The sequence below is a fragment of the Callorhinus ursinus genome, unplaced genomic scaffold (assembly GCF_003265705.2).
Source record: "Callorhinus ursinus isolate GAN/ISIS: 27379988/994484 unplaced genomic scaffold, GSC_fseal_2.0 scaffold7, whole genome shotgun sequence".
NCBI classification, from domain to species: domain Eukaryota; kingdom Metazoa; phylum Chordata; class Mammalia; order Carnivora; family Otariidae; genus Callorhinus; species Callorhinus ursinus.
In genome coordinates this window covers 74,904,213-74,925,686 of record NW_027397069.1, presented here as the reverse complement: position 1 = coordinate 74,925,686, position 21,474 = coordinate 74,904,213, and the positions used below count along the sequence as shown (strand labels likewise).

The 21,474-nt window shown below is 41.3% G+C and overlaps 1 protein-coding gene and 1 non-coding gene across 3 annotated transcripts in view; one reads left to right on the top strand and one right to left on the bottom strand.

Moving 5' to 3' along the window:
• The window catches only part of CRYL1 (crystallin lambda 1), a 149,329-nt gene extending 142,642 nt beyond the window's left edge, over window positions 1-6,687 (bottom strand). For both annotated transcript variants that reach the window (XR_012378841.1, XM_025875210.2), the window contains exon 1: window positions 6,554-6,687. Coding sequence is in view for 1 of the 2 variants with exons in the window: in XM_025875210.2 (XP_025730995.1) it covers window positions 6,554-6,594 (41 nt within the window). In the remaining variant the exon portion in view is untranslated. The remainder of the gene's footprint in view (window positions 1-6,553) is intronic.
• Window positions 6,688-16,564: 9,877 nt separating this feature from the next.
• Window positions 16,565-16,669, top strand: LOC112826948 (U6 spliceosomal RNA). Its single transcript, XR_003209090.1, has one exon. It is a non-coding gene; the product is annotated as a U6 spliceosomal RNA (small nuclear RNA).
• The last annotated feature ends 4,805 nt before the right edge of the window (window positions 16,670-21,474 follow it).

The window sequence follows — 21,474 nt, the reverse complement described above, 5'->3', positions numbered from 1 at the left end:
AACTGATACCACAGAAATATGAAGGATCATAAAAGACCACTAAGACAATTATATTCCAACAAATTGGACAACCTAGAAGAGATGGATAAATTCCTAGAAACAATCCTCCAAGACTAAATCATGAAGAAACAGAAAATCTGAATAAACTGATTACTAGAAAGGAGATTGAATCAGTCATTAAAAACCTCCCAACAAACCAAAGTCTAGGCCCCAACAGTCCACTGATGAATTCTACCAAATATTCAAACAAGATTTAATACCTATCCTTCTCAAGCTCTTCCAAAAAATTGTAGAGGAGGAAATGCTTCCAAACTCACTTTACAAGACCAGCATTACCCTGATACCAAAACCAGACAAGGACACTACAAAAAAAGAAGAAAAGGGGGAGAGAGGGGGAGGGAGAGAGAGAGAGAGAAGGAGAAAATTATAGGCCAATATCCCTGATGAACAAAGATGCAAAAATCCTCAACAAAATATTAGCAAACCAAATTAAACAATACATTAAAAGGATCATACATTATGATCAAGTGGGATTATCCCAGGGATGCAAGAATGGTTCAATATTCACAAATCAATCAGTGTGTTACACCACATAAACAAAATGAAGGACAAAAATCATATGATCATCTCAACAGATGCAGAAAAAGGATCTGACAAAATGCAACATCCATTTATGATGAAAACTCTCAACAAAGTATAGAGGATACATACCTTGATATGAAAAAGACCAACTATGGGCGCCTGGGTGGCTCAGTTGGTTAAGCGACTGCCTTCGGCTCAGGTCATGATCCTGGAGTCCCGGGATCGAGTCCCGCATCGGGCTCCCTGCTCAGCAGGGAGTCTGCTTCTCCCTCTGACCCTCTTTCTTCTCGTGCTTTCTATCTCTCATTCTCTCTCTCAAATAAATAAATAAAATCTTTAAAAAAAAAAAAAGACCAACTATGACAAATGCACAACTAACATCATACTCATCTGTGAAAAGCTGAAAACTTGCCTCTAAGATCAGGAACAGGCAGAATAATTGAACAAGATCTTGAATAAGATCAAGATGATTACTCACTCTCACTACCTTTATTCAGCATAGCATTGGAAGTCTTAACCAAAGCAATTAGGCAAGAAAAAGAAGTAAAAGGCCTCCAAACTGGAAAAAAAGAAGTAAAACTCATTCTTTGCAGATGACAGGATACCATACTTAGGAAACCCTAAAGATTCCATTAAAAAAGTGTTAGAATAAATGAATTCAGTAAAATTGCAGGACACAAAATCAATATACAGAAATCTGTTGCATCTACACACTAATAACTATCAGAAGAGAAGGGTTTTTTTTTTTTAATCCCATTTACAACTGCAACAAAAAGAATAAAATACCTAGGAATAAATTTAACCAAGGTGGTGAACGACCTGTACACTTTGATACACCTTAATAGAACTTTAAGGCATTGATGAAAGAAGTTAAAGAATACACAGATGAATGGAAAGATAGTCCACGCTCATGGATTTAAAGAATTAACACTGTAAAAAATGTCCCCACTACCCAAAACAATCTAGAGATCCAAGGCAATCCTATCAAAATCCCAATGGCGTTTTTCATAGAACTATAACAAACAATTCTAAAAAAGCTAAAGGGTTCTCTTTTTTTTATGTTATGTTCATCACCATACATTACATCATTAGTTTTTGATGTAGTGTTCCATGATTCATTGTTTGCGTATAACACCCAGTGCTCCATGCAGAATGTGCCCTCTTTAATACTCATCACCAGGCTAACCCATCCTCCCGCCCCCCTCCCCTCTAGAACCCTCAGTTTGTTTTTCAGAGTCCATAGTCTCTCATGGTTCATCTCCCCCTCCGATTCCCCCCCTTCAACCTTCCCCTCCTGCTATCTTCTTCTTCTTTTCTTTTTTTTTTTTTACTTTTTTAAAAAAGAAGAACGAAGCCAGAGGTATTATGCTCCCTGGTTTCAACCTATGGTACAAAGCTATAGTAATCAAAACACTACAGTATTGGCAAAAAAAAAAAAAAAAGAGAGACGCAGGTCAACAGAACAGAGTCCAGAAATAAACCCATACATATCTGATCAATCAAATTTATGACAATGGAGGCAAGAATATACAATTGGGAAAGGGCAGTCTTTTCAATAGCATTGGGCAAAATGGATAGCCACATGCAAAAGAATGAAAATGGACCACTATCTCATACACACACAAAGATTATCTCAAAATGAATTAAAGACTTGAATTTAAGACCTGAAACTATAAAATTCCTAGAAGAAAACATAGGTGGTAAGCTCCCTGACATTTTTCTTAGCGATGTCTTTTTTTGGAGCTGAAGCCAAAGGCAAGGGAAACAAAAGCAAAAAGAAACAAGTGGAACTACATCAAACTAAAAAGATTCTGCACAGCAAAGGAAACCATCAAGAAAATGACAAGACACCTACCTACTTGCAAATGATATATACAATAAGGGATTAATATCCAAAATATATAAAGATCTACAAACTCAATAATAAAAAAACCACTCAATTAAAAATGAGCAGAGGATCTAAATATACATTTTCCAAAGAAAACATATAAATAGCCAAGAGACACATGAGATGTTCAGTATCACGATCAGGGAAATGCAAATTAAAACCACAATGAGATATCACCTCACACCTGTCAGAATGGCTAAAATCAAAAACTCAAGAAACATCAAGTGTTGGGGCGCCTGGGTGGCTCAGTCGTTAAGTGTCTGCCTTCAGCTCAGGTCATGATCCCAGGGTCCTGGGATCGAGCCCCGCGTCCGGCTCCCTGCTCAGCGGGAAGCCTGGTCTCCCTCTCCCACTCCCCCTGCTTGTGTTCCCCGTCTTGCTGTGTCTCTCTCTCTGTCAAATGGCAAGGATGTGGAGAAAAGGGAACCCATGTTTCACTGTTGGTGGGAATATAAATTGAAGCAGCCACTCTGGACAACTGCATGGAGATTACTCAAAAAATTAAAAATAGAAATATCATACAATCCAACTATTTCAAGGTTTGGTTATTTACCCAAAGAATACAAAAAACACTAATTTAAAAAGATATATACACCCCTATGTTCACTGAAGCATTACAACCTAAGTGTCCACCTATGAATAAATCAATAAAGAAGACATAGTACGTGTACACACACACACACACACACACACACACACACACACACACACAGTGGAATACTACTCAGCCATAAAAAGGAAGATCTTGCTATTTGTGACAACATGGACGGACCTTGAAGGTATTATACCAAGTGAAACATGCTGGACAAAGACAAATACCATATGATTTCACTTGTAGTGGAATCTAAAAAACAAAACAAACTAAACTAATCTGAACTCATAGATACAGAGAACAGACTAGTGGTTACCAGAGGGGAGGGGGATTCAGGTGGGCAAAATTGGGAAAGGGGCTCAGTTGTATGGTGATGAATGGTAACTAGATTTATGGTGATCATTTTGCAGTGTATACAAATACCAAATTATAATGTTGTGCACCTGAAACTTATATAATGTTATATACCAATTTTACCTCAATTAAAAAAAGGGGGGGGGCACCAACATCCTAACAAGCTCTTCACATTGCATATCAGGTAAAAAAAAAAAAAAAAGGCAATCTCTGTTATAAAAGCTCAAACATCTGTCTACTAGGACCAAGCACGATGGATACATAGCCAGTAATGATAGTTTCTACCCTAAGGGGAAGGCCCTGGAATCAGAACTTTTCCCGAAGGAGATGGGCCCCTGAGCTCAGTCCTAAGGAAGTGTGCTCAGTGAAAAAAAAGAGGCACAGGAGAAAAAGCGCACTTGAGGCCCCAGGAACATGGCAATGTTGGCCTTCTCTCCCAGATTGGTTCCTCTTTTAAAACAAGCTCAAGGCCTAAAATTTGGGTAAACACAATGCAGTATGCATGTGAATACAGAATTCATATTTTAGTTATTCAGAAACACAGTATTATATAAAGGTAAGTTCCCCTGTAGATTTCTAGGGCTAACAGATATGAAAGCTTGAGAACATCACACTCAAATACAACACCACTCAAATGCCTTCAGGAAACCCACTTTTACTCCCATTATTTTGAAGTTGCATATTTTCCCTTTCTTTATGATCCCACAGCCGTAGATCCAAGAGGCTTTTCTCTTCTTTCTTAATTCTTCAAAAACCCACTCCTATTCTGTCAAGCCCACCATTCTGAAGGGACTTGCCCTGGATGCTCACAGGAAAACTAAGTGGCCATGTGAAGAGTGTCCTTTATGGGAGCACCTGGGTGGCTCAGTAGGTTAAAAGGCTGCCTTTGGCTCAGGGTCAGATCTCAGGGTCCTGGGACTGATCCCCATTTAGGGTTCCTTGCTCAGCAGGGAGCCTGACGCTCACCCTGCTCTTGTTTTCTCTCTCTCTCTCAAATAAATAAATAAAATCTTAAAAAAAAAAAGAGTATCCTTTATGAAAAAATCAATGGAAAAGAATTAAATAGAGATTGTATTTCTAGCAAGTACTTTTAAGAAGGAATCTGGTAATTATTAGGAAAAGATGGAAAACAATGGCCCAATGTCCCTGAAATTGAAATACATATATTTGGTCTGTTGAAATCCAAGACAGAAAATCAACCAGGTTTTAGGGAATTAATTTACATTCCCCAGCCCCATCTTGTAAATGGATGTTCCTTGGAATCACCCATGGGGCCAGAAGAGAGAGAGCAGAGAGACAGAAAGAAAGGGGAGGGGGAAGGAAGGGGAGGAAGGGAGAGGAAAAGTGAGTAAGGGGAGAGGGGAGAACAGAGAGGAAAGGGAGAGGAATGACAGGAAGGAAAGCAGCACTATTCCAGAGGCAGAGATGCGTGTCTTCTGAGGTGCTGACGGTGGGGGATAGACAGGAAGGGCTTTCTATCCTGTGCCAATTCCTGTGGTCATTCAAGTTTGCCAGCCCTCATCTAATTCCTTATCAACCTCCCTCAAGGGAAGCAGAAATCAACTGACTCACTAATCCCAGCTCCTTCTTGAAAGACTGTACTCCTCATGAAAGAACCAGGGCCAGACAGGCATAGTCAATTCCAAACTTCACTTAACATGAGGTGAAAGCAGAATAACGCTCCAACACATGGCGTGTGATACACATAACTCTAGCCCTTGACCCTGGACAACTAATATGCAAGTCAAGCAGAGTCACCGTGCCCAACACAAAGTACACTTTTAAAATATATTTTTATACTCCTTCACCAGGCAGCCACACACATCCACATGCCTGTAAAGGTCAAAGGCTCAGTTAATTGCACCGTTCTGTGACCAAAAGGAAGGTGACAAAAGCGCCCTGATTCCTTCTTTCAATAGGTTCTAAAGGAAAAATCCTGACACTGGAATTGTCGCTGGGGGGCAGGGCAGGTCGGCCAACACCTCAGTGGCATAGAGACACAAAGCCACCCCCCAAAAGGTGCTTCTAATTATAAATAGCAAACATTAACATGTCTATAGATTGCTGATAGCCTATCAATGCAAAGGTACGCATAAATGTTTTTCGGGTTTTTTTTGTAATAAAAAATAGCAGAAGTTTTAAAAGACCAGGTAGGGGCACAAACCAGAAAAATTTAGATGGAATTGAGGCTGTGAAACCGACACAGCCTAGCAAACTCTGAGCTCTAGCGTTTCCCCTCTGGAAACGGCGCTTTCTCCACGAATCAGGAATCCTCCAAGCACCTGTCGCCGCCCGGAGACACCCCTGGGGACAAGAACACACACATCCTCACGCCCTGCAGGCAGCCTGGCCAGGATGCGCAACGGATCCTCGTTACTGGGGTAGCATCTCGGCTACTTACTGACTGTGACCAGGGGCAAACTGCTTAACCTCAGTGTTCTCATCCATAAAGTGGGAAGAGTTAAGAATACAGTTCTGCAGAATCTTTGCCAGACTTCATTTCACCCAACGCCTAGCACGTCTATTTGTATTTGCCGGAAGGCCTGGCATCACTCAACTAATTCCACAAACCGCATTTCCACCGCAGCCTACACTGTCGGTTGTTTTTTTGTGTGTGTTTTGTTTTGTTTTTTAGATTTTATTTATTTACTTGAGAGAGAAAGAGACAGAGATAGCGAGAGTGAGCAGGAGCTGGGAGGAGTGGGAAAAGAAGAAGCAGGCTTCCCGCTGAGCAGGGAGCCCGATGTGGGGCTCGATCCCAGGATCCTGGGATCATGACCTGAGCCGAAAGCAGACGCTTAACCGACTGAGTCACCCAGGCGCACCACCTTGCTGGTAAGCACGAAGTGAAACAAAACCGCACTCTATAGTGTGCTTCAACCTGCAAAGCCACGCCGCTACTGGGCGCTCCTACAGGCCTGGCCCCTTTCACAGAGAGGTGCAAGGACGCACGGAACCCTCGAAGGTTGGAGGGTGGCATTCCACCATGCCGGTTCCACCTCTGGAAACTGACAGCGACCTGGGCTCCCAAGCCAAGGCGGCGACGCAAGGGCCCCACACTCTGGAGTACCGCGAGCCCGGGTCTCCTCCAGCGCCGTGGCAAGAACGCGGCGGGTCGGTGGGTCGGGGTCGTTTACCTGCCAATGATCACCACCTCGCCGGTCGCTGGGGACGCCATGGCCAGACGCCTAGATGGCCCGGGAGCCGCACCGTAAGTGCGAAGAGCTGTGCGCGACAGGGCTCTCGGGCGCCGCGCGCTGCGCCAGATCCCCGCGCCTGGCGGGGCGTGACCCGCGCCGATTGGCTTGGCACCCGAGCCCGGGGCGGGCGCGCGGGACGGATAGGCTACTGGACGGCCGGGGGGGCGGGCCCACCGCCTCGGTCCCCATTGGGTGCGTGGCAGGCGGAGCCTCCACCCGGACACCCAGGCGCAGACCCGGAGCAAAGGGGAGCAGGCGGGGCTGGCCGGCTGGAGGACCCGCGGCAGGGGAAACGCTGGATGGAAAGCACGAAGACCCAACCCTTCGGACTTCGGCAATTCATTTTTTCATATTTTAGTTTCCAACTGTACACCCTAAAATCAGTGTACATAGGAGGGGGCACCTCCAGGCTGGCACAAGTCTTGACCGCTAAAGGACCTCAAAGAAACTTGCAGTAGAATTTCCTCTTTGAAAATATTACCGCCTCTTCAATACATACCCCGTTCAGGCCTTTATACCGAGGGTGGTTATTGCTGAGTTTACACTCAATTCGTTTCTAGAAAGATCCTCGCTGCCTTTCTCCACAGATGAGAACTGAGACCCAGGAAATTTGGGAAAGCAGGAAAGCTGCAAATGTATTTATCTGTGACACTGGAAGACGTGTTTGATCCCACTATACTATGCTAAGGGGACTGTGAGGTATGGGAGTTATTTGAACTGTACTTCCTCCTTCAAGAGGCAGAGTCGGTTTATGTATGACAGAAAGGAAATGTCCAGGAACAAACAAACAGACCAAGAGGAAAGGGCATATACATCTCATGACAGTTTGTGTCCACACAGCACAAGCTGGGAAGGAAAATACCACAGTCACCCAATTCAAGAGGACTAGAGAGTACTCAGACTGAAAACATGCGCAACATTGACCTACTCAGATGACAAATGGAGCTCTTCCTTTGTTTTCCCCGTCAGAACGTGGAAAGAAGATTGTCAGAGGGAGGGGTAGGCTTTAAAGAACAATTTCACAACGTTTCAATAAACACATGGAACAAGGTGCTCAACTCACTTAAGAGAAGATAAATGAAAAGTAATACAAAATAGATAACTCATCTTCCACCCACCAAATAGGCTAAAATTACAAAGATTGATAAAATATCCATATTGGCAATGAGGTGTTTCAGACCTGCAACCCTTTAATACACAGTTGAAGGCAGGCTTATATTGGCACAGCCTTTCTGGAGAAAAATGCTGTTGGGAGAGCAGTCAGCCATGAGCCCTCAGCATTCCTGAACTTTCTTGCTGAGTGTAGCAGACTGCAAGACATGCCCATCTGATGCTAAGTTGTTTCTGTAGCTATACACCCAGGCAGCTAAATAGATCAAGGCTCCTGCAGAGTGAGTACCTTGTAACTGCTCCCTCCTGGGGTGGAAGGGAACTGGCTTGTTTGCTGCTCACTACAGCATCAGCTCTATGCTCAACAAGTGCTGGTCCCTTGGCCTTGCAAAACCTGGGGTCATCTGGCCCTCCATGTAACCCTGTGGGAGTTGGGGCTCCAAGAGCAGGTGCAAATATGCTGAAACTCTGGCTATTGCTTTTGCTGTGACTAGTAGGGTCTTTTATCTCTAATCCAGGAGTCTCATGTCTTCTGTCAGCTTCCACAAAACTGGGGCAAGCTAACTCATTAGTTTGTAGTAAGATGAAAATCTCAGGCCCCTTACAGTTCTTGACATACCAAAATTTAAAAGGTATGTACTTTGGCTTTGCAATTCCAGTCCTAGAGATCTGTTATATAGAAATACAAGTGGACAGGAAGTTAGACAAAATGGTTTATTTCAGGAAATAAATAAAATAGAATAGAAAAATATCAAAATATGTAGAATCTTAACAATGTTAAAATAGACATTGAAAACATGATGAATATCTATCAATAAGAAACAGTTTTAAAGATTATGGTACAGAGGGCTTCTGCTTCTGTCCAAGAGGGAGTAACAGAAATCAGACTTAGAGTCCTGCCTTAAACAAGCAGAACACCCCCCCCCAAATATGGGGAAAATTGGCCTCAGATATTAGACAAGAGGGAGTCTCAGACTGTGATCCCATCCATAAATACACACAGTCTACTGATTTTCAACAAAGGTATAAAGGCAATTCAATGGCAAAAGATAGTCTTTTCAACAAATGGTACTGGAACAATTGGATATGCATAAGTAATGATAATAATAGCCCCTTACCATATATAAAAATACTAACATCCAAATGCATCCATGTGAAACCTAAAACCACAAAACATCTAAAAGAAAACATAGGAGAAAATTTTGTGATGCTGAGTTAGGGAGAGATTACTTAGATGTGCCACAAAAAGTTTAACAGGCAAATAAAAAGTTGGTAAATTAGACCTCATCAAATTTAAGAACTTATGCTTTTTCAAGACAATATCAAGAAAATGAAAAGATAAGCCCAAAACGGGGGGGGGGGGAATATTTTCAAATTAGGTATCTATTACAGGTCTTGTTTACAAAATATATAAAGAGTTCTCAAACTCAATAATAATTTTTTCTTAAAGATTTTATTTATTTGACAGAGAGAGACGCAGTGTGAGAGGGAACACAAGCAGGGTCAGTGGGAGAGGGAGAAGCAAACTTCCCGCCGAGCAGGGAGACCGATGTGGGACTCGATTCCAGGACCCTGGGATCATGACCCGAGCTGAAGGCAGACGCTTAACGACTGAGCCACCCAGGCACCCACACAATAATAATTTTTAAAATGGCTTTTAAATTTAATTTTTTAAAACAGTGACAAGTTTTATGTTGTGTATACATTATCACAACTTTTTAAATGGCCAAAAGATTTATTTTCTTTTCAAATTTTTATTTAAATTCGAATTAGTTAACATACAGTGCAATATTGGTTTCAGGAGTAGAATTCAGTGATTCATCACTTACATACAACACCCAGTGCTCATCACAAGTGCCCTCTTTAATACCCATCACCCCTCTAGCCTATCCCTCACCCTCCTCCCTCCATCAACCCTCAGTTTGTTCCCTAGAGTTAAGAGTTTCTTTATGGCTTGTTTCGCTCCCTCTCTTTTTGATGGCTGAGAAATATTCCATTGTATATATATATATCATATCTTCTCTATCCATTCATCAGTCAATGGACATTTGGGCTCTCTCCATAGTTTGGCTATTGTTGATAGTGCTGCTATAAACATCAGGGTGCATGTACCCCTTCAAATCTGCATTTTTGTATCCTTCGCATAAATACCCAGTAGTGTAATTGCTGGGTCATAGGGTAGCTCTATTTTAAACTTCTTGAGGAAACTCCATACCGTTATCTAGAGTGGCTGCACCAGCTTGCACTCCCACCAACGGTGCAAGAGGGTTCCCCTTTCTCCACATCCTTGCCAACATCTGTTGTTTCTTGTGTTGTTAATTTTAGGCATTCTGAAGGTGTGAGATGGTATCTTATTCATAGGTTTTGATTTGTATTTCCCTGATGCCGAGTGATGTTGAGCATCTTTTCATGTGTCTGTTAGCCATTTGTTGTTTTTTTTTTTTAAGATTTATTTATTTATTTGAGAGAGAGAGCACACTCGCATGAGAGGAGGGGAGGGCGAGAGGGAGAAGCAGACTCCCTGTTGAGCAGGGAGCCCATGCAGTACTCCATCCCAGGATTCCAGGATCATGACCTAAGCCTAAGGCAGTCGCTTAACCAACGGAGCCACCCAGGCACCCCTGTTAGCTATTTGTATGATCTTCTCTAGAAAAGTGTCTATTGGGGCACCTGGGTGGCTCAGTTGTTAAGCGTCTGCCTTCAGCTTGGGTCATGATCCCAGGGTCCTGGGATCGAGCCCCACATCAGGCTCCCTGCTTGGCGGGAAGCCTGCTTCTCCCTCTCCCTCTCCCACTCCCCTTACTTGTGTTCCCTCTCTCACTGTGTCTCTCCCTGTCAAATAAATAAAATCTTTAAAAAAAAAAAGTGTCTATGCATGTCTTCTGTCCATTTCTTAACTGAATTATTTGTTTTTTTGGGTGTTGAGTTTGATAAATTCTTTATAGATTTTAGATACTAACCCTTTATCAGTTATGTCATTTGCAAACATCTTCTCCCATTCTGTAGGCTGCCTTTTAGTTCTGTTGATTGTTTCCTTTTCTGTGCAGAAGGTTTGTATCTTGATGAAGTCCGAATAGTTCATTTTTGCTTTAGTTTCCCTTGCCTTTGGAGATGTGTCTAGGAAGAAGTTGCTATGGCTGAGATCTGAGAGTTTGCTGCCTGTGTCCTCCTCTAGGATTTTGATGGTTTCCTGTCTCACATTTAAGTATTTCATCCATTTTGAATTTATTTTTGTGTGTGGTGTAAGAAAGTGCTCGAGTTTCATTCTTCTGCAGGTTGCAGTCCAGTTTTCCCAACACCATTTGTTGAAGAAACTGACTTTATTCCATTGGATATTCTTTCCTGCTTTGTTGAAGATTAGTTGACCATAGAGTTGAGGGTCCATTTCTGTGTTCTCTATTCTGTTCCATTGATCTGTGTATCTGTTTCTGTCCAGGACCATACTGTCTTGATGATTACAACTTTGTAATATAGCTTGAAATCCAGAATCATGATGTCTCTGGTTTTGTTTTTCTTTCTCAGGATTGCTTTGGCTATTCGAAGTCCTTTGTGCTTCCGTACAAATTTTGGGACTGTTTGTTCTTGTTCTGTAAAAAATGCTGTTGGTATTTTGATAGGGATTGCATTAAATGTATAGACTGCTTTGGGTAGTATAGATACTTTAACAATATTTGTTCTTCCAATTCATGAGCATGGAATATCTTTCCATTTCTTTGTATCTTCTTTAGTTTCTTACATCAGTGTTTGATAGTTTTCAGAGTACAGGTCTTTCACCATTTTGGTTAGGTTTATTCCTAGGTATCTTATTGTTTTTGGTGCAATTGCAAATGGGATCAATTTTGATTTCCTTTTCTGCTGTTTTGTTACTGGTGTATAGAAATGGAACAGATTTCTGCACATTGATTTTATATTCTGTGACTTTGCTGAATTCATGTATTAGATCTAGCAATTTTTTTGGTGGAGTCTTTTGGGTTTTCTACATAGAGTATCATGTAGTCTGCAAATAGAGTTTGACTTCATTCATTCAGCCAGTAAATACTTGCTTTGTGCCCCCACCCTATGCCAGTCACTTTGCCAGGTGAGAAGGATTAGATTGACAAGAACCTGCTCTCATGGAGTGTATATTTGGAAGTCAGCAAGAAATAAGTAAATGGATAAGATAATTTCAGAGCTTGGTAGTCTCTGTTGGGTAACTAGAAAGAGATAAGGGGATAGTGACTATCCAGAAGGAGGCAGTGGAGGTGCTGCTTTAAAATTCTCAGTCTTCTCTGAGAATATGATTTTTTAGCTGCAGACTAATTGATGAGAAGGATTCGGTAACATAAAGATCAGCAGTGAGCTTGCCAGGTGTGAAAAACAAACAGAAGGCCAACATAGCTGTAGCACAGTGGGCAAAGAGGTAAAAAATAGTATCAGAAAACCAGGCAGGGACCAGCTCATCTGGGGACTTGTCATGGTAGAGTTTGTATTTTGTTTTAAATGAAATAAATAAATAGAAACAACTTAATTAAAAAGTGGGCAAAAGATTTGAAGAGAGAGTTCACTAAGGAAGATATATTTAATAGTTAATAAACAGTGAAAATATGTTAAACATCATTAGTCATCGGGGGAATTTAAATTAAAGCCACAATGAGATACTACTGCACACCCATTAAAATGCCTGACATCAAAAACACTGAAAATACTTAGATTGGTAAGGATGTGGAACAATGGAATTCTCATAGATTGCTGGTAGGAATGCAAAATAGAACAATCAATTTGGAAAACAATCTGGAAATTTCTTGTGAAGTTAAACATACATTTACCACACTATTCAGCAATCCCACTCCTAGGTATTACTCAAGGAAAATAAAAAGGGTCCACACAGAGATGTATATAAATGTATTCTTAGTAGCCTTATTCATAGTAACCTAGAAACAACTTAAATGGGGGATAGAATAACAAATTTTGATATATTCATACAATGTAACACTACTCAGCAATAAAAAAGAACACACTATTTATGCATTCAACAACATGAATGACTCCCAGTAACATTATATTGAGCAAAAGAAGTCAGATGCAGAAGAGTATATCTATGATTCAATTTTTTTTTTTTTTTTTTGTTAAGGAAACGTGCATGCACTGGTAGTGGGGAAGGGGCAGAGGGAGAGAGAGAATCTTAAGCAGGCTCCATGCCCAGCATGGAGCCCAGTTCGGGGCTCAGTCTCACAACCCTGAGATCATGACCTGAGCTGAAATCAAGGGTCTAATGCTTAACCAACTGAGCCACCCAGGTACCCCATATGATTCAATTTATATATGACTCCAGAAAAGACTGATCATACGTATAGAAGATGAGAGGCTATCTTGTCTTGGAGATTGGAAGCGATTGGCTCAGTTGGGGCACAAGGGAAATTAGAGGTTGATAGAAGTATTCTGTATCTTGATTAGGACAGTGGTTACACAAGTATGCATATTATCAAAACTCACTGAAATAGGGTGCCTGGGTGGCTCAGTTGGTTAAGCATCTGCCTTTGACTCAGGTCATGATCCCAGGGTCCTGGGATCAAGTCCCCTGGAGGGCTCCCTGCTCAGCACGGAGTCTGCTTCTCCCTCTGCCCTTCCCCCCGCCCCATTCTTTCTCTCTCTCTCAAATAAATAAAATCTTTTTTTAAAAACTCACTGAAATATACACTTAAGTGAGTGCATTATATTATATATGTTACACTTCAATAAAATTGATTTTTTTAAGGTAGGATTTTGGATGATTTGTATCCTTCAAGAATAAATGTTTGATTCACCCCACTCCCATCCCCACCTAGGGGAGAAAAAAAAAACCACACCACACAAAACTTTGATCAGCTGAGATGCAGTACAAAGGTGAATTTGTGACAAGTACTTGGAAAGGAAGTAATAGATATTATATTCTTCTGGCCAGTAACAGAAATGAAGACCATAGGGTCCATGTAATTTTTTTCTTAATTTTACCCGTATATGTGTGTATATGCTGTCTAATTTCTTTCCCCTCTTCCTTTTCCCCTGTTATTTTATGTAAGGATTGTTGGTAGTGCTTACCTTTATAATTTAGGTTACAGGATATTCAGGTGAGCTTAGACTGAAATACATACAGATACTAAATGTGTTGCCCTGAGATGGATACAATGACTGTTAGCACTTGCTCTATCTACCCCTTGTGCAGAGAGTAAGAGCATCTCTGTGGGGGAGAAAATTGCATCTTCTCAGGAGAAAGCAGAGTCTTTACTATTGTGGCAAAGAAATTCAAGTATGTGTAGAAGGGTATATTTGGATTGTACCAGTGGTCATTGGACTATTGTCTATCTGCTCCAAACCCTATTATTAAACAATTGTTTCTCCACCCCAAATCCACCCTTCTATATTTTGTTTTGTGATGCTGAAGCTGGCTTCCTGTGAAATTCTATCAACTGGGGCAGTAGAGAAAAAATGGAAGGCAGAAGGAGGAGAGAATATTCGCTTGCTGATCCTGTTAGCGTCATCCTAGCAATGGCATCAGTGACCCCTATTGTTTCCATCTCCAGCTTTTTTGGCCCTCCTGGACACTGCCTCTCATCCCCATCGGAGGCATGACCACTTCCCAAGGGGTTTAAGCCTCAGTTCCACTGGGCCTCTCCTCTGAGCTTCTAGTTCCCAAAATCTTCCTGCATTGCCAGAGTCTTAGGAGCATAACCATGTCCTAATATTACTGTGTTACCTCAGCGTTCTCTGACTGCTTTTCAGTCCTCCAAGAACTATTGAACTAATTCCCCATATTAAATTCTCTGTTGCAGTATCTAATGTGGTTTCTTGTTTCCAGACTAGACTTTGGACTTCTCTAAATGTTAAAAGCTGGTGATTATGAATTGATTCTAATGGAATCCAGGTAGTCTGAAATCCATGTGCATTCAGAGAGAGGTTTTCACATTAAAGTCCTGGCTAAAGTTTAAATGTGTAATATCTGATATGTTCTCCTTTCTTTTAATTAACTTAATCGAAATTGATCTTGATATACCTCAGTTACATATTTCTGAAATTCTAGTCTTTGGAAGTCGAATTTGTGTAGTATGAGACACAAGTACTAGAGAAAAAAACCGGATAAAGTTAAAATAGAATTAAGCACATGAAAACATGTAGATTCTAATACTACTAGAAATTAGATACTATTAGGCAGAATGGGTTTGTACAGCCAAAACTTCCTTATTAGAAATCTTGCACAGCTAGCCAAGTACTCAGCCATTGAAAATTGGCCAGATGGTGGCTACATTGAACTTGGCACAGACTTCAGAGGCTGAAATCCTTGTGTTTTCCACTCATTTCATAAAGTCAGTTAGGATTAATTTCTATACTCCTTTACTAGCTCAGTATTACTACCAAGAAATGGCAAGAAGTTAAAAGTTGCTAGCTTTTAAGAACTCATAGCTCTTTAAATGTCAGCACTTCAAACGGAAATTGGTTCTTATGTAACCATACAAAATAGGACTTACAAGTGACTCAAGAGACCATACTTACTGAGACATATTCTAAGGATAAAAAGAACTACAGGGCACCCACGTGGCTCAGTTGGTTAAGCAACTGCCTTCGGCTCAGGTCATGATCCTGGAGTCCTGAGATCGAGTCCCACATGGGGCTCCCTGCTCAGCAGGGAGTCTGCTTCTCCCTCTGACCCGCACCCCCCTCGTGCTCTATCTCATTCCCTCTCTCAAAAAAAAAAAAAAAATTTAAAAAAAAAAAAAGAACTACAAAAAAAAACCCACCAACAATTGAATTTCATTTGGTGGTTTTATTTTTCATACCAATATATTGCTACTTTTAGCTTTTTTGTTTGTTTGTTTGGATAAATCAAATATATATGTTGATTTTGTTTTGGCATGAAGATTTCACCGTAAGAGAAAATAAGGTATAATCATAGAAACAAAGAATTTAAAGAGGAGGGATGTCTGGGTGGCTCAGTCGTTAAGCGTCTGCCTTCGGCTCAGGTCATGATCCCAGGGTCCTGGGATTGAGTCCCAGATCAGGCTCCTTGCTCAGCAGAGAGCCTGCTTCTCCCTCTGCCTGCCACTCTTCCTGCTTGGCTTGTTCTCTCCCTCTCTCTGACAAATAAAATCTTTTTAAAAATTATTAAAAAGAGGGGCGCCTGGGTGGCTCAGTTGGTTAAGCGACTGCCTTCGGCTCAGGTCATGATCCTGGAGTCCTGGGATCGAGTCCCGCATCGGGCTCCTTGCTGAGCGGGGAGCCTGCTTCTCCCTCTGGCCCTCTCTCCTCTCATGCTGATTCTCTCTCTCTCTCCCTCTCTCTCTCAAATAAATAAATAAATAAATAAATAAATAAATAAAATCTTTTAAAAAATTATTAAAAAGAAAAGAATTTAAAGAGGAATGCTATGATCTTAGGTAGTTGGATGGATGGATAGATAGATGATAGATGATAGATAGATAGATAGATAGATAGATAGATGATAGATAGATAAAGTGAATGACTGAATGAAGGTGTTTTCCAGCTTAGTTCTCTGAAGTTCTCTCTAACATCAGTACCACCCAGTATCACAAATCTGGCCTGAAACCCTGATGCCCCAATCTTGATCTCTACATTCTTCACTACAAGGAACCAGTACTGCTTGGAGAAATGGCTGACCCATGTTTGGTATAGGAAGGCTACCAAGTTGGCCTGGGACAGTTGTGTGCCCAGAGGCAAGAAAGCTTTCAAATATCAATAGAATGGCATCTAAGGGACCTCAGACTCAGCCTACATGGTAATTAGCAATGAGAAGATTTACTTGGAATATCTAGTCAAATGTTCTGCTCTTACATGACCTCAATTTACCTTTAAGAATTGGATTATTAAGTGCTCCTTTTGGCACCACATATATTAAGAATTGAAATGATACAGAGATTAGGTTGGCCCCTGCCCAAGGATGACATGAAATTTTGTGAAGAAGTCGATATTTCTACAGAACGGATTGGTGGTTCCCAGAGGTGGGGGCTTGGCAGCAGGCAAAATGAGTGAAGGGTGCCAAAAGGTACAAATATCCAGTTATAAAATAAATAAGTCATGGGGATGAAATGTACAGCCTGGGTCAACTATACTTAATAATTCTATGTTGCAGGGGCGCCTGGCTGGCTCAGTCGTTAAGCGTCTGCCTTCAGCTCAGGTCATGATCCCAGTGTCCTGGGATCGAGTACCACATCAGGCTCCCTGCTCAGCGGGAAGCCTGCTTCTCCCTCTCCCACTCCCCCTGCTTGTGTTCCTGCTCTCGCTATGTCTCTCTCTGTCAAATAAATAAATAAAATCTTAAAAAAAATAATAGCTCTATGCTGCATATTTGAAAGTTACTGAGTAAATTCAAATGTTCTTATCACGTAAAAGAAACATTCTGTAAGTTTGTATGGTGGTGTTAATTAGTTATATTGTGGTGATCATTTCACAGTATATACAAATATCATATTAAAATACCTCTTTTTAAGCATTAAGTATATAAAGGTTAAGAATAAAGACCACAATATTTATGTTCTTGTGTTAAGAAAGGATCTGTGCATACATGGTCATGTTTGATATTTGAAAACTTCAGTCTCAGGGACAGCCTTGCAACTGCTATTTAAAATGCGTAATCAAGAAATTGATTTAGACAATTTTTAAGATAAAATCTTCCTAAATTTTTGCATGGCTTTGGAACATCTAAGAAAACTCTAGAATCACCTTGGTATTATTTGTAAGTTTTATTTATTAGACTTATAAGAATTATTTAGCATTTGGGGAATTTTTATGAAGTCAGACATTTGAAATATACAAAAAGAAAATCAAATACAGTAAACTTATAAATGCAATTTTTAAAATGCTGTGAAACTGGAGCGCCTGGGTGGCTCAGTCGGTTAAACCTCTGCCTTTGGCTCTGGTCATGTCATGATCCTTGGGTCCTGTCCTGGGATCAAGCACCGCCACCCACCCCCCCACCCCCCACATCGAGCCCCCCCATCACATCGGGAATCCAGACTCACTGGGGAGTCTGCTTCTTCCTCTCCCTCTGCTCCTCCCCCTGCTAATGCTCTGTCTTTCTGTCTCTCTCTCTCAGATAAATAAAATCTTAAAAAAAAAACAAAAAATAAAATTCTATTTAAGTAACTTAGTAAATTCAAAGGACCCTTAAAAGTGATTGCTCAAAGTTTTGATGTATTTTTTAAAAGGAAAGCAAGATGACTCTAAGAAGTCTAAGTAAGAAATAAAAAGTGAACTCTTGAATCATCTTTTCTGTATCCTAAAACAACCCCAAAACTCCTATCAATGGTGGAGAACTAAGATACTTCCGGAAGACAAAGCCTCAAATCTTAAGGATTGCCTTTGAGCTAAAGACAGCTGCAAACCTCCTTAATTATAAAGTGCTTGAAGAAAAAAGAAGTTCCAGCCTAAAGGAAGCAGTGAGGGGTGGGGCCCAGAAAAGGCCAGGTCCAAGTGTCAAGACCTTGTACACAAAGTGGAGACCTTGAACTGGGGTCTAGGCTGCCTCCCCACTTCAGGACAGTCAGGGCCAGGTACACGCAGGTCAGCGTTATTAAGCTCATGCCACTGGCACACCTGCAAATGGAGCCCAGTCAAGAATCCAAGCCCAAGTCGAGAATCCAAAGAAACGAGTTGACAGCTATCCACTGTACCCTCCAAGAAGTTGTGAGGGAAGATAGGGGCTTTGGCCAAGGGACTAAAAATACTTCATTGCACAACCAAACAGTGGAGGCCCTGGTCAGATGAACTGCTACAGATGCCAATTGGTCCAGCTGTGTCTGATTAACTGATGGGCTGTGCAGCCTGTAAATATGTACTTCTGTGAATAATTTACATAGGTAAAAGGGGACATCAAGGAGGTTTGTGAGAGGGCGCCTGGGTGGCTCAGTCGTTAAGCGTCTGCCTTTGGCTCAGGTCATGGTCCCGGTCCTGGGATCGAGCCCCGCATCCGGCTCCCTGCTCTGCGGGAAGCCTGCTTCTCCCTCTCCCACTCCCCCTGCTTGTGTTCCCTCTCTCGCTGTGTCTCTCTCTGTCAAATAAATAAAATCTAAAAAAAAAAAGTTTGTGAGAGGGCCCCTGAGGTAGGAGTGGGGGCATGGAGGACTCAACCTGGTGACCATCCTTTTTACATGACCCCCCCAAATCTGGCCAAATCTTGGCAGGAGAAACTGTAGGCAGGCAAAAGGCAATGGGACTATGTTTATAAGGAATCCATGGAGCAGAGGGCTACCTGCAGCTGAGCTTTGGTACCCACTGGCAAAGCTTGAGAACAAGAGGTCTTGGAGAAAGGAACATGCCTTCCAGTTGGTGTAGAAGATGCAAGACTATGTGAAGACTGGATAATCACGCATTGTTTTGGGTCCCTGCAGGCTTCTAGGGGGTCACAAACAGTTCAATGTTCATTGAATCTAGCTCACAAATTTGTTGTTGTTGTCTGACCTGTAGATTTTTCTTGAACTGTGAATCTGAATACTCCTGGAGACAGATCCATGTCTCCGTTATCAACATTGTCAAGCTGCTCACTGGCAGGAGTGGCCAGTGAGGGGCTCTCCCACCTTCAGGGAATAAACATCAGGAAGGGCCTCATGAGAGAACTCGTGTATTATTAGGTAGGCAAGGACAGATGCCAGTGAAATTTGAGTCCTTCCTAGTTATATAATCCCATTTGTACCCACGGTGCCAGGAAGCTGGAATTATAATAATTCACATTAGTGTCATTCTAGAGTATGAAGAAGTTTTGCCTCATTATCTCATTTGATCCTCACAATCTTTTAATTGTTGTCTTCATCTGTAAGATGAGAAAACAGGAGGCTCTAAGAGGCAAGTTCAGCAACGTTCATTTATTTAACCTCATTCATTAAATATTTATTGAGCATTTCCTATGTGCCAGTCACTGTTCTGGATCAGCACTGTCCAACAGAACTTTATATCCGCACTGTCCAATATGGTAGTCACTAGTCACATGTGGCTACTGCCACTAGGCTAATGTGCCTAAGGAAATTAATATTTATTTAATTTTAGTTTATTCTAACACATTAAATAGCCACATGTAACTGGTAGCTACTATATTAGCTCAGTTCTAGACATTAAAGTGGTGAACAAGGCAGAGCAAGACAGACCCCCCAAATTATCCAAAATTTCTTCTTTTACATAGTCAAACCCCACTTCCTACTGAAATTGTGACTGCTTCACCCCATGATGGATGACTGCTCCTTTCTCTGAGCTCCTGAGCTTCCCGTAAGCACTACATGGTACACTGAGTCATTCATTCACTGTTTTTTATTGTACAATCCACTGTGTTAAGAAATGCTTAATGTTTAGTCTTTTGCTAAATTGTAAACCTCTTAAGGTTAAGGACTATGCACAAGTTTTCCTTACTAAGCACATATTAGGTGTATCTTTATACTTCTGAAAGCTTTCTTCCGCTTATTTCCAAGACACATCATTCTCTCCGTTTTCTTTTATTTTTCTAGTTTGATATGATGCTATGTAATATGGGACACGGATTCTAACTTCAACGGAAAGTGTTAGATTGGTTTTATCCCCTCCCCACCATAGGATGCAAAAACAAACCAATAAACCTCAAAGCAGAATATGGAATGGAAAGATGGGATACAGAAAAAGAGCAAAGAAAGTGTATTCCAAAAGAAGTTGAGAAGATATACAATTCAAAATGATGAAAAATAAAGGCACCTGACTGGCTCAGTCAGTAGCGCACATGACTCAATCTCAGGGTTGTAGGTTTAGCCCCATGTTGGGTGTAGAAATTACTTAAAAATAAAATCTTCAAAAATTAATGAAAAATAATTCGTCTTTCAAATCCCTGCCTCAACATGGAGAAGAAAACAGGTTTTGGATAATGGTTTTTAGAAGTGATGCAGCCACCATAAGAGTGGTAGGCACAAAAAATATGTCATATGGGCAAAATATTTTAACACTTTACCATGTCATTATAACAATGATTGGGAAAAAATGTTTACATAGGATAAAATTTAGGCAGGGCTATGTTATTGTAAAAGAAATGTGAAGCTTTGTAAAATGCTTATTTTTTTATAATAAATTTATTTAAGAAAGTTACCTATAGAAACGAACTGCTTAAGGTAATATAAAGAACTCTGTATAGCACATGAGGTCCCCATTGAGCAAGAACAGCTCCTGGGATGTAATCAAAGCCCAACTTTTTATGTCCGGCTCCCCCTGCAAACTCGCTCACTGGAAGAGGTGTTTTCCTTGGTCCTTAATTAAAGAAAGTTCCAGCAGGCCCTGATTTTTCTGGCCACATTCAGGGAATTCAAGCTAAGGGGCAATCTCAGTTGCAAATACAGCAGTCCTAATTAGGTAGTTAAATCACCCCTTTGCCAGCTGGGACCAGTTGCAGGTAAACATTGAAGGTGAATGGGCCGGTTCCTTCTTTCCCATTCGCCTCTGCCACCATTTGCCAGCAGCCCCCACTTCTCTCTCCAGGGTTCAGAACAGGGGGGTCCCACTGGCCCTCTCATTGGCCTCTAGATGATTCTCTTACTTTGGAGTCAAAGGGCTCCAACAGCTCACTGTCTCCCATGTGGGCTGCATCTGTGTCCATGAAAAACAAATTCTGAGTTTTGACTCATCCCAATATAACACCAATCTCCATCAACCCATGTCTTACCCTCCAGCTGTTCTGTTCTTTAGATTTCCCCAAGCAGCAATCAAATGCCAGTCCCATATCTCCCTAACCTCCAGTCTCTGAGGAGTCTGTCTGTGTCTCTGTCCCCAGGCGT